Source organism: Rhinopithecus roxellana, chromosome 17, assembly GCF_007565055.1.
Source record: "Rhinopithecus roxellana isolate Shanxi Qingling chromosome 17, ASM756505v1, whole genome shotgun sequence".
Lineage (NCBI taxonomy): Eukaryota > Metazoa > Chordata > Mammalia > Primates > Cercopithecidae > Rhinopithecus > Rhinopithecus roxellana.
Genome location: NC_044565.1, coordinates 106,441,293 through 106,458,098, shown reverse-complemented (window position 1 = coordinate 106,458,098; position 16,806 = coordinate 106,441,293). Strand labels below are relative to the sequence as shown.

Genomic DNA, 16,806 nt, shown 5'->3' with positions numbered 1-16,806 from the left:
TGAGATTTAAAAAAATTTTTTTTTTTTTTCTTTTTGAGATGGAGTTTCGCTCTTGTTGCCCAAGCTGGAGTGCAATGGCGCGATGTCGGCTCACTGCAACCTCTGCCTCCTGGGTTCAAGAGATTCTTCTGCCTCAGCCTCCCAAGTAACTGGGATTACAAGTGCATGCCACCATGCCCCGCTAATTTTTTGTATTTTTAGTAGAGATGGGGTTTCATTATGTTGGCCAAGCTGGTCCTGAACTCCTGACCTCAGGTGATCTGCCCACCTCAGCCTCCCAAAGTGCTGGGATTACAGGAATGAGCCACTGCACCCGGCCTTAAAAGGATTTTTTAAAAGGTGCTCAGCGGTTAAAAGTCAGCTTAATTAAAAGATAACTTTCAATATGTGTGTATATGTGCATGCGTGTGTGTGTTTGTATTTAATAGGCCTTCAAGTTTTTATTTTGCTCCTAGGACCTTGTTCCTTTTTTGAGCTTAAGTTTTCTTCTTTTCAGTTGACTGAATTCTGTTTTCTGAATTTACTGCTGCTGTCTCTCCTTTCTCTTGCACCCTCTGCTGCATGAGGGACTTCAAATAGTTTATAATAGCCTGGGGTTTCTTTCTTTTTTTTTTTTATACTTTAAGGTCTAGGGTACATGTGCATAATGTGCAGGTTTGTTACGTATGTATACGTGCCATGTTGGTGTGCTGCACCCATCAACTCGTCCTTTACATCAGTTATAACTCCCAATGCGATCCCTCCCCCCTCCCCATAATAGGCCCCGGTGTGTGATGTTCCCCTTCCCGAGTCCAAGTGATCTCATTGTTCAGTTCCCACCTATGAGTGAGAACATGCAGTGTTTGGTTTTCTGTTCTTGAGATAGTTTGCTGAGAATGATGGTTTCCAGCTGCATCCATGTCCCTACAAAGGACACAAACTTACCCTTTTTTATGGCTGCATAGTATTCCATGGTGTATATGTGCCACATTTTCTTAATCCAGTCTGTCACTGATGGACATTTGGGTTGATTCCAAGTCTTTGCTATTGTGAATAGTGCCGCAATGAACATACGTGTGCATGTGTCTTTATAGCAGCATGATTTATAATCCTTTGGGTATATACCCAGTAATGGGATGGCTGGATCATATGGTACTTCTAGTTCTAGATCCTTGAGGAATCGCCATACTGTTTTCCATAATGGTTGAACTAGTTTACTGTCCCACCAACAGTGTAAAAGTGTTCCTATTTCTCCACATCCTCTCCAGCACCTGTTGTTTCCTGACTTTTTAATGATTGCCATTCTAACTGGTGTGAGATGGTATCTCATTGTGGTTTTGATTTGCATTTCTCTGATGGCCAGTGATGATGAGCATTTTTTCATGTGTCTGTTGAATAGCCTGGGGTTTCTTAAAGAAGATGGAGAAGGTGCCAGACTCCCTTTGGGAGAGACCTGTTTTTCCTTATGGAACCCTGAGAGTGTAAGCAGACAAGTTCATCTCAGCTCTTAAATTGCTTCCTTTCATGTTGTGTTACCTGATTTATTGACTAGAATAGTTATTGCAACAGAGGCTACTCTTGGGTTTCTAAGGAAGAGTGTAGTTTAGACATTTAGAAATGCCTTTGTTTAAAAAAAATTTTTTTAAGTGCACTGTAAAAGCATCATGTGGTCTAGCCTCATAATAATTCTCCCCTTTTGGTGACCCAGGATTCGGTGTGGCCTTTGCCCAGAGCTCAGAGATCCAGTTAAAAGATAGGTAGTTCCTAGCTAAATAAAATTGGTTTCCTCATACAATCTTATGATAGATTTCTATAATTTTATGTTTGATTTGGCATCCATCTTTAATCTCCCTCTAGCACCATTTAGACTTTTTCTCTCAGTACTTTAAGATGTAAATTTTGCTATCTGATTTTTTGTCTAAGAGTTATTTTCCTTCAATATACAGATTTAGGGCTATTTATCTGACAACTGCCTAGGGTAGCAAACAGATTATTGAGAATTTGAAAGTCTAAGACAAGAAAAAAAGGTTTTTATGAATCTATAAGATATACTTCTATTGTCATGCCTAATATATCTATGTATTTATGTGTTGTGTACACAATGGTTTACTACATACATATATATGAGCTCTAATTAATTGACAAGAAAAAAGCGCTTGAATCAAATACTTTATCAGGAAAAAAGAAAAGACTAGACAAAAGCTTTTTCAAGGTTGTATAACAAGTAAAATTTTTAATAAATAAGTTGGCTTTAAAATTTTTGGTAAAGTAATATTAGAAATGTCTTGAGAACTCCCAGAATATATTTTTATTTGCATTTATTGATCAAGCAATTTTATACTTATCCCTGCCAAATACTATAAGAGGTCAAAAATTGGCATAGGGGTTACAAAACTATAAACCCAGCCCAAAACAGAACGATCTTTGCTTGTGTAATATTTAATAAGTAAGATATTGATATTGGTTTAAGGAAAATGGCTACATCTTGAATTATTCAGTAAAATTACTATCACTTCTAATATTGTGGCTTTAGGCAGTTTAGTTCACAGGCAGTAAGGTTTGTTTTGGGAAAGGACTGTTATCATCTTGTTTCAAAACGAAAGTCGAAATTAAATTCCTCCCAAAGTTAGTTTGGCCCACGTCCAGGAATGAACAAGGGCAGCTTGGAGGTTAGAAGCAAGGTGGAGTCGGTTAGGTCAGATCTTTTTAAGTGTTTCGGTTATAATTTTGCAATGGTGAGTTTCATATCTTTAAATGATGACTATCGCAGTTTTCATAGTCTAGGTAAATAAAATAAGATGATTAGGTGAATGTAATGGAATAAATACTTGTAGACTTGTCATAATTTGGAATCTGAAGTTAAATTAAATAATAGATATTTCATTATTTGAATATTTTTTGATAAAAATATATTGTAGGAAAATATTCTTTCTAAAACAAGTGTCTTTTTAAAAAAGGTGAACAACTTTTGTCTAATTCAAAGCATCTTTAAAGGTTATGGGCCAGTTGCGGTGGCTCACGCCTGTAATCCCAGGACTTTAGGAGGCTGAGGCAGGTGGATCACCTGAGATCAGGAGTTCAAGACCAGCCTGACCAACATGGAGAAACCCCATCTCTACTAAAAAAATACAAAATTGGCCAGGCGCGACTCACGCCTGTAATCCCAGAACTTTGGGAGGCCGAGGCGGGTGGATCACGAGGTCAGGAGATCGAGACCATCCTGGCGAACACGGTGAAACCCCGTCTCTACTGAAAATACAAAAAAATTAGCCGGGTGTGGTGGCAGGCGCCTGTAGTTCCAGCTTCTAGGGAGGCTGAGGCAGGAGAATGGCGTTAACCTGGCAGGTGGCAGAGCTTGCAGTGAGCGGAGATCATGCCACTGCACTCCAGCCTGGGCGACAGATCGAGACTCCGTTTCAAAAAAAAAAAAAAAAAAAAAAAAAAATCAAAAAAACCCAAAATTAGCGGGGCATGGTGGCGCATGCCTGTAATCTGACCTCCTCGGGAGGCTGAGGCAGGAGAATCACTTGAACCTGGGAGGCGGAGGTTGCAGTGAGCCAAGATCACGCCATTGCACTTCAGCCTGGGCAACAAGAGTGAAACTCCGTCTCATAAAAAAAAAAAAAAAAAAATTCTGTGCAGTGCAGAAGGGTGCTATAATGAGCCACCTTTGTTCTCAGTGGCACCCAACCTGAGTATGCTGTTGTTTCTGTTAGCACTTCAAGTTAGGTGATATGGAAACCATCTACTTTGTAATTTTCTGTTTCATGTGGTATTTCTAATTCTAGGGTGAATTTTCATTTCTCAAACACTGGATTTGAGTTTGAAACAGTATGACATGTATTTATTTTTAAAATTATGTTCCTACTGGTTATTCAGAAATAAATAGGATCCAGGTGGCCTCCTCCTGAGGCCTTTCAGTCTTCTCTTAACATTGCCAAAGTGTATGAGCTTCTAAATACTTTACATAGAATCGTAATACTTATATTATTGCAGTAGGTTACCTCTTGCATCTCTACACATGAGCTTTGATTTCCTTTAATATTTTCTTGGTTCAAGTCCAGACCTCCTCCACAGAAGTCAAAGGTTATTGCTCTGGTGTGGCAAAACAGCAAATGTGTACCCTGTATTTACAAACGCAATGTATCAGAAAGGTTCCAAAGTCTAAATGCATTATTTTAATTCTCTGATGAAATGGAAATAATCTTGAATAGATTTAGAATATAATATCCTAATCACTAGTTTCAAAAGACTTGAGAGAATAGGCCAAGTGAAGACCAAACCGAGTTGGTCTAGTTGGGGCTGGAGCTAAAGTAACTAAACCACAGAGATTGGTTTTGCTTGCTGGGGATATGGAGGGAGTTTGCAGGAAAGTAAGAGGTAGGCTGGGCATGGTGGCTCATGCCTGTGATCCCAGCACTTTAGGAAGCCAAGGCAGGTGGATTGCTTGTGCCCAGGAGTTCGAGACCAGCCTGGGGCAACTGGCAAAATCTTGTCTCTACAAAAAACAACAAAAACAAAAAAAGTAGCCGGGAGTGGTGGTGCATGCTCGTAGTCCCAGCTACTCTGGTGGCGGAGGTGGGAGGATCACTTGAGCTCAAGGGTTTGAGATCAGCCTGGGCAACATGGTTGAAACTCTGCTCTACAAAAATTAGCCAGTGTGGTGGTGTGAGCCTCTGGTCCCAGTTGCTTGAGAGGCTGAGGTGAGAGGATTGCCCTTGAGCGTAGCAGGTGGAGGTTTCAGTGAGCTGTGATCACACCACTGCATTCCAGCCTCGGTGACAAAGCGAGACCCTGTCTCAAAAAAAAAAAAAAAAAAAAAAAAAAAAAATCTTGTCCAATAGAAGGTTCTCTGATGTTAGAAATGTTTTAGAATCTGCACTGTCCAATATGATACCCTCTAGCCATTCATGGCTACTGAGCAATTGAAAGTTGGCTGGTAAAAATGAAGAACTGAATTATAATTATATTTTGTTTTAATTAATTTAAATTTAAATAGCCACATGTGACTAGTGTCTAGCATATTGAACATCATAGCTGTAAATTAGAGTGCTTTTAGGGACTGTCTACTTGAAATATAAGAGTTAGCTTTTTAGAATTTCCCTGACATGTTTTTTCAGACATTTATATTTGAGCGTGTTATATACCATTTGGTGTGCGATGAAATATACAGCAATATTCCTATCTTGGAGAAAAAAGCAAACAAGTAAAAATTAAAATAAGCAAAGAGAGACAATACAGAAACACGAGAGTTGCCATAATACACTTTAATCTTCATCACAGAAGAGTTACACCAAGTGTAGAGGACTTCGGAAAAGCAAGAGTGCTTTCCAGGTTGTAGGGTTTGTAGGAGGAAGGGACTGGTTATTGAAGCATGTTGTATGTCTTGGGTAGGTAGAAAGAAAGGAAAGGAAATTTCAGGAGGAGGCTTGGTATGAATAAAACTGGGAGGGTAGGAAGCTGTAAGATGTGACTAGGAACAAGTAAGTAGGCTAATTTGCTGGAATATGGAGGTGGTTTGGAAGGTGAAGCTGGAAGTGAAGGCTGGAGTCATTATGGTTACAGCTGCTTTTGAATTCATAGCTAAAAGCTTGGGGTTTGTCTTTCAGGCAGTGAAAATTCAGTCATTGAAGGATTTTGAGCTAAGGAACAACATAATAAGAGTCTTTTTAAGGAAAATAACCTTACCATATGTGTGAAATAGAAAGGAGTTAGGAAGCTATTACATTAGTTGAGACAAGAAGTAAAAGGTTTCTGAACCAGAAAGGTGGCTATAGAAATAGAAGGAAAACAAGGAATGGTTAGATAGAAATACTGTAAGAGATTTCATAGCTTAAAACTGACAGATTTTGCTGACAGATTAGAATGGATTGTGGCGGCACTGGGAAAGATGAGTCAAGAGGTGACTCCAGGATTGTAGCATTAGCTGAGGGTGGGAGAGTGAGTCCAGTTAAATATGTAGGCTGGTGAGAAATGGGGACAGATGTATTACACTAGGACCCTGAAGTTTTTCTTGGAGGGTCCAAGAGGAAAATGAGTCATTTGACAGTTCACCACCAAAAAATTGCTGGAACAGTCACTATTTACACATTAGTGATGCATTTAAAAATTAACTTGAACCAAAACGCAATCTGAAAATGTTAGTGTATTATCATGTGAGGACTGAAGCATTTTCAATATGTTAATAAGCACATGATTGTAAGAAATGTAAATATGATAATTGGCAATGATACCAGGATTGTAACTAGTGACTTACTGAGCTTCCCTCTCTCCATGTTGCCACCCTGCTGCCTGTCACCACCTTGCCCCCAGCCTTTTAAAATTTTTTTTTAGTAGAGTGAACAAGAGCAAACACAATAAACTATTCTGATAACTGGAATCTGATATCATTTGTTTTGAGAATTAAACTTTCATTATTACCTAAATATACTGGGTAATAAACTAAAATATTTTTAGTTCTTTTTCTTCCATACTAGAATTGGAAGTGGAAAGTTAGTCTGGTATCAGCCATTTTCTTCTTGTAATCTTCATCAAATCTCTCATTCTGAGCCACGGTGAAGTGTTTCTTCCAATCTCCCACTGCCCCTGAAATACAGTTATGTAGGAGAGGGTCAGTAGTTGTTGGAAGAGTCTGTGCTTCCCTGTTCTGCTGTTTCTGTGTGATGATTTCTAGGCCATGTTCCAGGAAGAGCAGTATTGGACAAAACGTTTCTCTTGCTATCCTGTCACTTCCTTATCCTGAAGGGAAGACGACTTTCCTGTCTGATTTGTGAGACAAGGAGAGCCTCTTACCACCTGGCTGCATTAGTGAGTGAGCAAGACCACTATGTTACAACAGCAGGCCTGAAGGGCTTTCTTGTCTTTCTCTGTGCCCTGTTGCACATCGAAGCATGGTGGGTGCTCATGACTGTAGCTCCCATTGCTGTAAACTGAACAAGAAGGGCCTTTTTCTGGGAGGCCCAAGGTACCATTTGAAGAAGAAAAAATATGACCCCTCCCCCAAATTCTCTAATTGTAATCCCTGTTACCTTTCCCAGTTTTATTTTTCTTAATGTTATCTACGTATTCTTCTATTTTGCTTATCACTAGAATATAATTTCCATGCAGAAATGAATTTTTGTGTTTTGTTCACTGCTGCAAACAGTGACTAGAACAGTGCCTGGCACATAGAAGCCCCTCAGTAAGTACCTTTGAATGACTGAATCTGATAGCATAGAACCGACTATAAAATGGATTATTTCCCCTCTCTGACTTAATTCCGTGTATTTTCATGTTATTAGCTAGAACTCTTAAGGGAAAGTGGGGATAAGTGGTTGGATTTAGACATCAAATCTTACTCTCTGAATCTTAGTAATAATTGGCTAATTAAATACTATTTTCATTTTATCAGTGGCTTCTTAAATACTTCTTTTCCCCAAATCATTTATTAAAGACATTATTTTTTCCTAGCTGTAGGAAAGAAAACTCCTCTCAAATGCTTTAAAATATCTGACAGTTCTTTTAAGATTATAACGAAAAGAAACTATAAAAACCTTTTCTCATGAATGGAGAAATGGAGTGGTCCATGATTTCAGCAGGAATCGATGAATAGTTTGCCATTGGATTCTGTTTCATAACATCAAATGAAGTGTAATGGACAATTTTATCTAGAACTTTGTCATCTAGTTTCTTCTCAATAAATTCTGTTAGCTTCTGAACTTCATGCTTTGGGTTCTATGATCAGAGTCAAAAGAAGAGTAATGATTTAATAGAATTAGTTTAAAAAGAATATTTTGATGGATTAATGACAGTAACCAGTAACATATTCGAGTTAAAATAAAAAACAAATCTTAACAAATGCTCAAGTGACTCATTTTAACGTGATGACCCATATTGTGCTTTTTTTAGTAATTGGAATCACTAATAATTTTTTCCCCTTAATATGTAATCAATTGGGTAAGGTTAGTGAAACATTCACCAGACAATGACGTACAGTGCCTAGTGAATGGTTCACTAAGGGAGTGTGCCAGGGTTATGTCCACAAGCCCTGCTCAAGACATTTCAGAAGCACAGGGGCAGAAGATTTAAGACCTGACCAAGAGGAAGCTATATCCTGTTTCTGACATTGATAGAAATGTCCCCAGACTGCAGTGATGGCAGGAGGAGGGGAGAGAATTTTTTTTTTTTTTCATACGTCAGGAGGTACCCATGGCTAGTACCTCTGGTACCAGACCACCAAGTCAAGTGGAACTGAGAGTAGCTCAGTTCCAGTGTAACCACTGATTTCTTATCAGAGGGTCGTACAACCTTGTGACATCACTGTGGCTGTGGGATTCCTCCATCTCTGGGAGGAGGGAGCAGGTGGGAAGGGAAAGTGAAAGAGCTTACCCCGACCACTGTATCTGTAGTGGGCTTCTGCTTTGAAAGCTTGTATGTCAGAAATGTTTCATTTAATTGACCTCACACAGACTAGGAATCAGAGTACTGAGAATTGTGAGCTTTGTGAGGGGACATTCCCAAACAAGTTCACAGCAATATTTTAAAAAGTTTTAGGGACTCTGAGGTTAGATTACCTGTTTTGGTAAAGTTTCTTCCTGGCATGCATAATACGCTAGAGTCTACCTAAACAAAAGAGCCCCATTCCCAGCAACATATCCTTTCTCTGACACGGCTGTGATACATGCCGTAGGCAAACATCATCTGCCCAGAGTCTTCCTATGGGGCACAACACTTTTGTACCAAGTAAAAACCATGTAAACACAAGGAGGGAATTTTATACTGATAACCTCATAGGTTGTTCTGCTGGTTCTTTAGTCATGCTTCTGAAAATCCTAGAGCTATAACAATTGTTTTAAAAACCACATGAAAATGGTCTGTGTTTTCCACTCCTTTGATATTTTGTAGAAATCACTGATATCACAAGGCCCAGCAGTGATTGAACCTTAGAGAAGTGCATCTAAATGGTGATGTGTGCTTGAATCTCCTGGGAATTTTATAAAACTCCAGACTTAGCAGGCCTAGAGCAGGCTCCAGTAGCTCATGCAAACTAGTCTGTGAAGTACCTGTTGAGTATCAAGGCTTTCAATGACCAATTCAAGAACAGAGACTGTAATTCCGTATAGAGCTCTGTATTTAGTGGGGTCACAGAAAGTAGCACAGTAGATGATTATTTACAACAAACATCCACTGATATTATCTCATTTAGTCCTCAAATAAATCTTGAATGGGTAAATCTTATTATTTTAAAAAAACATTTAAGAAAACTAAGCCCCCAAGATGTTAAGTGTCTTTACCAAGAATTGACGGAACTTGATTTCAAGAATTTTGAATCTAAATCCATTTTCCATTGAACCACTTCCTAAACTGTTTCTTAAAGCTATTGGCTGGGCGCGGTGGCTCACGCCTATAATCCCAGCACTTTGGGAGGATGGGGCGGGCGGATCACGGGGTCAGGAGATGGAGACCATCCTGGCTAACATGGTGAAACCCCGTCTCTACTAAAAAATACAAAAAATTAGCTGGGCATGGTGGCGGGAGCCTGTAGTCCCAGCTATTTGGGAGGCTGAGGCAGGAGAATGGGGTGAACCTGCAAGGCGGAGCTTGCAGTGAGCCGAGATCGGGCCACTGCACTCCAGTCTGGGTGGCAGAGCAAGACTCCGTCTCAAAAAAAAAATGGTATTATGTTCCTCAGTGCTAATGAAAAAACAAAAACTCCGGGCAGGGTAGTTCATGCCTGTAATCCTAGCACTTTGGCAGGCGGAGGTGGGTGGAACACTTGAGGTCAGAAGTTCAAAATCAGCCTGGCCAACATGGTGAAACTCCGTTTCTACTAAAAATACAAATAATTAGCTGGGTCTGGTGGCAGGCGACTGTAATCCCAACTACTCCAGAGGCTGAGGCATGAGAATCGCTTGAACTTGGGCTGCGGAGCTTGCAGTGACTTGAGATCGCGTCACTGCACTCCAGTCTGGGCGACAGAGTGAAACTCCTCTGTCTCAAAACAACAACAACAACAACAAAACAAAACCAAAAACCAAAGAAACCAAAATGCGCTAGGATTTTTTTCCTGCTAAACTGCATTTTAAAATAGATATGCAACGGAGAAATGACACCATCCATATTGTGTAATAACCTCCCTGTAAGGGAAATGTGCAGCATCCCTGGGAGCGCCAGGAAGTTGCAGGTGAGACTGTGTGATACTTAAACTCATGATCAGCCATGTGCATTTTGACAAATGACAGCTGTAGCCAACGAAGTGCGGCAATTTTCTGTTCCCCGCATCAATCTGAGTCCCTCATGGGGTCAATGCATTATGACTTAAATGTTTTATGGCCCAGTGGGCACACATTAGATGGCACTGTGCTCACCTTGTTCATGTCCTCATAGAAGAGGTAGAGAATACGGTGTTTGTCTTTGGCTTCCCACCATCCTTTCACATGTTCATGCCAGGAGCCCCAGCACACTGGAAGATGGGATGGAAAACAGGGCAATGAGTCACAGAGGTCCTGTTATTCCCTCTGAAAGGAGAATTCCTGAAGTGAGAGTGTTCCATTAGAGAAGGTAGAGCCCCTGCTGGTGGAAAGAAAGGATTCTTTCCTTCTAGGGTGTTTGGAGATTCTGAGAAACGAACGGAAACAAAATTAAATTCTCTCACCTTTCCCAGCCAGAAAAGTCTCAAAATACTCTTCCCATGTTCCTGGATCAGGAAGTGCTTTATTCATTCTTTGGAAATGGTAATAGGACACCATGTTGTCCTTGGGATTTCTTGCTACATAGATTATCTGGGAATGATGAGGGGAGGGGAGGGAAGAAGCAAAAAAAAAAAAAAAAAAACAGGATTTTTTGTTTGTTTGTTTTTTGCTATTACTGCCCAGGCAAGTCATGTTAGGGTGGATACCTTTCATACAGTTAAGTTTTTCTGAGGCTGCATTTTTGTCATCCTGGTTATGGGAGACTTTTTTGTTTTGTTTCGTTTTTGAGACAGAGTCTCGCTCTGTTACCCAGGCTGGAGTGCAGTGGCGCCATCTTGGCTCACGGCAACCTCCGCCTCCCGTGTTCAAGCGAGTCTCCTGCCTCAGCCTCCCGAGTGGCTTGGATTATAGGCGTGTGCCACCCCATCCTGCGAATTTTGTGTTTTTAGTAGAGATGGGGTTTCACCATGTTGGTCAGGCTGGTCTCGAAGTCCTGACCTCAGCTGATCCACCCATCTCAGTCTCCCAAAATGCTGTGATTACAGGCATAAGCCACAGTGCCTGGCTAGGATTTGTATTAATTTGTGTATTGATGATTGTGAAGAGGTAGACTTTTTTTTTTAAACAAGTGAAGTGTTTTAAGAGGAAATGGAAGACTAAGGTTGTTTTAAGGAGTACAGCTCTGAATTCCTTTTGCTTTTTACCTTACAGTTTTTCTCTAGGAAGGATGGTGGCAGCAAGTGAAAAGGAAGATGTGTTTTCAGGATCCGTGGTGAGGGCATTGCATGAGCTTGTTCCAAACCTGCAAAATTGGTTTTTGATCAATTTCTACTATTTTTTTCTCTTTTTGCGTCCAGGTTCTGCTGCTTCCATTATTGCTACTACAAGTCAGAGCATCTGCAAGAACATTGTAACTGTAGATCTGGTGTGAGAGAATATGTCTAGCCCATGAAGAGATGTTTGGCTAGAACTATTCCTAACCATAACAGTCAACCAAATAAATAAGAACCTAAAAAATTCAAATCCTTTCACCAGGGTTATCTTACTTGAGCTTATCCTTTTGAAGTAAAATTAATTTCTAACTAGAAAAACAAAATTTAACTCACTTTTATATAAACAATAATTCCATTAGAAAACATCTGTAGTATAACAGTGGCCAGACACAGTTAAAAAAAGACAAAACCACAAAACTCACCAATCATTGTTTGAAAGCCTATAATTTTGAAAGGTTCATATGTAACAAACCTGCACGTTATGCACATGTACCCTAGAACTTAAAGTATAATAAAAAAAAAAAACAGTAAAAATCCTAAGTGCATTTTAGGACTGTAGTGAAGTGTGGCTATTCCATACTTACCAGATCCTAAGGATGGGATTTTCCATTCGAGGAAAGGAAATCGTTGATGAGTTGGTGCCTCTTTACTTTTCTCCACATCACCTTCATTTTGTATTAATTCCACTATCTCCTGTGTCCATGTTGTTCCTTATCCCACATGTAAAATGAAGATGGATAGACATTTAGTACAGCATATTCCTTAAAATATGATCAAATACTTGTTAGAACATCTATGTCTTTTTTTTTGTTTTTTGTTTGTTTGTTTGTTTGTTTTTTTGAGACAGGGTCTTGCTCTGTAGCAAGGCTGGAGTTCAATGGTGCAATCTCGGCTCACTGTGACCTCTGCCTCCTGGGTTCAAATGATCTTCTCACCTCAGCCTCCTGAGTAGCGGGGGTTACACGTATGCACAATCACCCCCGGCTAATTTTTGTACTTTTTGTAGAGACAGGATTTTACCATGTTGCTCAGGCTGATCTGGAACTCCTGAGCTCAAGTGATCTGCTTGCCTTGGCCTCCTAAAATCCTGGGATTACAGGTGAGAGTCACCCTGACTGGACCATCTATGTGAATTTAAGAGATAGGTTTTAAATGGGATTCAGAAGATAGCATTCCTTATTTATATCTTATTATCATAATATGAATTTTTAAAAAATACTCCAATTTTGAATGGACATTAGACTGATAAATGTATATTTTTTTCTGTCACAACTATTAATTTGGATTGTTATTGTTTTCTTGATTTAGCTGTATTGTCCTTAGAAAGGACATTCTCCCCTAATTGTGGTCTCCTATAGAGAAATGACTAAATGGTTTTCAAACTCTCTTTTTCCCAGTCACATAGCATAGGAGACACTTAGTATTTGTTGGCTGAATAAATGAACCATTAGGGTTTGAACTTGATATTGACCATTAGCACTTAGTATTCATTTTTCTATTTTCTCTGTTTCCCCCATATTTCATGGGCTGAAAGGCTGTAAAAGGCCTTCCCTAAACTCCTTTGCCACTAAGATTCTGAAGGCTATTAGATCCCTCCAGTGAGATGCATTAGCCTGAGTTTTGGAAGGCAGTGGGGAGATAGAAGTCATCCTTCCTGGGGAGGTGTCTGTGGATAGTAGCCCCAGCAGATAGAAATTTTGCAAAGACCATTCCACGTTCCATGGCCCAGTGCCTTAGACCCAACCACTGCCACTGTGGCCATAGGTAGAATGGAATCCCCCAGCTTCAGTCTGTCTGTGTCTTGCACTGATCCTGACTTATACAGTGATATTGTGCTATCAACATAATCTTCACCCTTTGATGAATATCTGTTGCACCAGTTGTTCTGGCAAAATCCAGATTAAGAGGATGTTGAGTTATTTTAAGATGGCTTTTTTATCCAGAGACAGGGTCTTGCTCTGTTGCCCAGGCTGGAGTGCAGTGGTGGGATCCTAGCTCTATGCAGCCTCCCCACTCCTGGGCTCAATGGTCCTCTTGCTTCAGCCTCCCAAATAGCTAGGACTATGAGTGCACACCACCCCGCCCAGCTAATTTTTAATTTTTTTTTTTGTAGATAGGAGTCTCCCTATGTTGCCCAGGCTGGACGCAATCTTCTGGCCTCAAACGATCCTCCTGCCTTGGCCTCCCAAAGTGATGGGATTACAGGTGTGAGCCACCATGCCTAGCCAGGATGGCTTTCTGAATCCTGATCTAGGGTGATCTTTCCTGCATTATCTGGCTGAAATTCTATAGATTGCTTTTCCCATGTTCTCAATTTAGTGCTTTTAAAGGCCTAGAATAAGGGCATAAGTTAGAAATAAATTAAATTACATTTTATATTTTATATGAGTTGATCTCCTGTATTTTCTGGCAGCAACTTTTATTACAGGACGAAGGGTCGAGATATCTTTAGTTATCCATGCAAAGAGTATTCCAGCCATTTGTACTAGTTTTATGACAATTTATAGCCATAACACTGAATGTCTATAATGAATGAATTGAATGAATTTATAGACATGAGCCAACATGAGGGCAGACTGAAATGTTGCTAGAGGTTCTGGGGTGAGTGGAATGACTTCTCAATTTATTCTCTAGAGGTCAGTGATTCCATGATGTATTTTTTCTTGTCATTCAGAGTATTATTCTTTTAAAAATTTAGGGTGAACTATTTTTGCCATCTATGCTTGTTTCTTCTTCCTTTTAATAAAATAGACTTCATTAACGTATATGGTTTTAGTTATGATTAAATATTACTTTAGATGGCAAGCATTTAATTTTCTTAGTGTGCTTTTTGAATTGCTTAAACCTCATTAATGCCATGAAAAACCTAAATGAACCATATTTTAGTACTTGCATTTGGCAGGTAGAGAAAAGATCATTTAGGTACTGCATTGATAATCAAGTGGAATTGTCGATGAAGTTAAGATGATAAGATGTGATCGTCACCAGTGGCTACTTTTAGAAATATACATTCAGACAAATTTGATCCTGAACGGGCTCCCGATGAGTAAGTTTGGGAAATCAGGACCAACATGAAACAGACGGACAAAGAAGAGACCAAGGCCTCCGTGTTCCTGCAGAATCTTCTGTCAGGATCTTGAGAGATAAGAACAAAAGAGGGTTTTGAACAGTCTCAGAAAATACTGAGGTTTAGATTTTTTGGTGTGTGTGTATTTGTGTGTATATAACAAGAGTTTTTGACAGCTTGATTTTGCAAAGAGCAAATATATATATAATTTGTGTGTAGACCAAGTAAAGTATTTCTGGTAGATATGTAGATATGCAAAAATATTTATAGAGAACTATTTCCACCTCATCATCCCCCAATTTTTATGATGTGGTTGCTGGGCTCAAGCTAGTCCTACTTTTACAGACAACTTTGTTAAACTGATTGTTGAGATAAGAGAGTTGGTTCACAATTTACCACAAAGGAAGGTGGAAATCAGAAGGATCGTTCTCAGACCGTGAGATAGGAGGGCTGCTGAGGTGGTATCAGCATTGCAGAACCAAAGCTCCTCTATTTCTTTCCCAAATCAGCCTCGGGATCCCCTTTCTAGCTCACACACTCAAAGCAGCTTTTTACAAGATTTGCAATAAGGGCCTAGATTGGGAACGAATAAATAAACAAGTCTACCCTTTTGCTCTTAGCTGTTTTCACTGTCTCCTGGGAAAAAAAAAAAAAAAAGTAAGTACATCATAACATCATAGGAAGGTTGAATTCTAAAAATTTGTGTCTCATTTTAGTATGTTTCAGTATAGCTTCAGTTTCCACTAGTAACTTTCTTTAGCCGTATCACTCCGTCCAGTAGAGTTTTCCAGATCAACTTCTTTATTTCATGACTAATGCATCCTTCCCACTTACCTTCCTAACTCTCCTCTTTCCCTTCCCCTGTAAGCTCTTCCACCTACCTGCTTTAGGATAGGTAGAAATAAGCAGGTCATCAGGCTTGGCTTGGAAGTTCCAGATCTCATCCCAGATGTCACAGGTGACTGTGGGTTGAAGAATTCCCTTCACGTAGTCGACACTTAAGCGCTTTGTTCCATCAAATGTAAAATCCTCCATCTTGTGTAAGGCCGTTAGTATAGGAAATCAGAGGGCTCTTCCAGACACAAAGTTATCTCTCAGCCAGCATATGGCTGCATTGTGGATAGAGGCAGCACTCTGTCCACCACTCTACCACACTGTCCAGCCCTCTAGCGTAGGCCTGTCTGGGAGAGTCTGGTGCTGGCCAGCAAACAGACAGAAAGTGAACTGCAGGCCTCCTGACTCAGGTTCCAGGGAACTGGAACTCTTGTTTATGACTTTGTCCACTGGCAGTTTCCTGAGGACTGCAGCCCCCTCCCTACCAGGCTGTGACATCACAGCAGAGGCGGTCATAAACCCTGCTATCTGGGTCCCGTTCCAGCCCTTCCGTTCTCTGTCAGTTAACAGGACATAGTGTCACATTGTTTATATCCCTTGTCTCTGTGTCCATTAACCCCTTCACAGATATTTTCATTAATTGTTTCTTAGTTGTAGGATTTGCCTGTGAAATTACAGATTCTACACAGAATGACTTCCCTGAGAGACTGCAGGGACTTTCCCATGGGCTATTAACAGTGGTGGCCTGGATAGATCTGAACCTCCCAGTACAAACATCTGCCAGGGTCAGCTTTGTTATTTTTTAAGAGTAACATAAATAGTGCTAAACTGGAGAAGGCTCCTTCCTTTGTAGGGGTTTCATCACAGCTATGAAAACATACATGCCTTATTTAAAGCAAAATGGATGCAGAAAACTCCAGAGTTAACAGAAGACAGTGGCTGCCTTAGGAATCCATTCTGCCCCTGGCAATCAGAAATTCCACAACTTGCTTCAATCCCTGCCCCCAGCCTGGCCTGTACCCCAGGGCCATGCCACACTTACTCCCCATGGCAGCACTCCTTCTTCTGGAGATCTTGTTGGCTCTTGTGTGTCTGGCTCTTGTCTGATTCTCTTTCCTCATGTCCCAGCTTGGATGCCCCCTTTCTGGAGAAGTCTTCTTTGACTTTCAGTGTCATCTCAAGTAGGTCCCTCCTATTTCCCTGCTCATGACAACTTGTGTTCCTTTAGAGCAACCATTGACAGTTAGTTTTGCTTGTTTACTTGTTGGCATTTTCTGTCTCCTTCACTACACTCTTAAGGTGCATGAAATGGGGTCTCTTGTTTTCTCACTGTTTGCCAGCTGTATGCCTAGTGCCTGGCATCCTTCTATTTCTCCAAAGAATGAACGAGTAAAACTAAGCAAAAATTGAGGAAGCGAGTTCCTTGGGCCATGATTATGTGGGGACTAGGCGAGTATGGTGGCTGTGGCTTGACATCCTTCAG

The 16,806-nt window shown here is 40.3% G+C and overlaps 1 protein-coding gene across 1 annotated transcript; it reads right to left on the bottom strand.

Moving 5' to 3' along the window:
• Positions 1-5,231: 5,231 nt before the first annotated feature.
• SULT1C4 (sulfotransferase family 1C member 4) lies at positions 5,232-15,847 on the bottom strand. The gene is made up of 7 exons (XM_010368655.2): positions 15,371-15,847; positions 12,007-12,132; positions 11,354-11,451; positions 10,613-10,739; positions 10,326-10,420; positions 7,512-7,692; positions 5,232-6,564 (listed from the first exon to the last, which is right to left on the bottom strand). The coding sequence occupies exons 1-7, from the start codon at positions 15,522-15,524 to the stop codon at positions 6,452-6,454; spliced, it is 894 nt and encodes a 297-aa protein (XP_010366957.2). The 5' UTR covers positions 15,525-15,847; the 3' UTR covers positions 5,232-6,451.
• Between the last annotated feature and the right edge of the window lie 959 nt (positions 15,848-16,806).

What these genes read in the sequence shown, in the direction of transcription:
- SULT1C4 (XM_010368655.2), bottom strand. Translation starts at nt 15,524, where the DNA reads ATGGAGGATTTTACATTTGATGGAACAAAGCGCTTAAGTGTCGACTAC. An exon ending in GACTTTTCTGGCTGGGAAAG is followed by an intron (nt 10,421 to 10,612) that starts GTGAGAGAATTT and finishes CCCATCTTCCAG; the next exon opens with TGTGCTGGGGCTCCTGGCAT. An exon ending in TCTATGAGGACATGAACAAG is followed by an intron (nt 7,693 to 10,325) that starts GTGAGCACAGTG and finishes CTCTGATCATAG; the next exon opens with AACCCAAAGCATGAAGTTCA.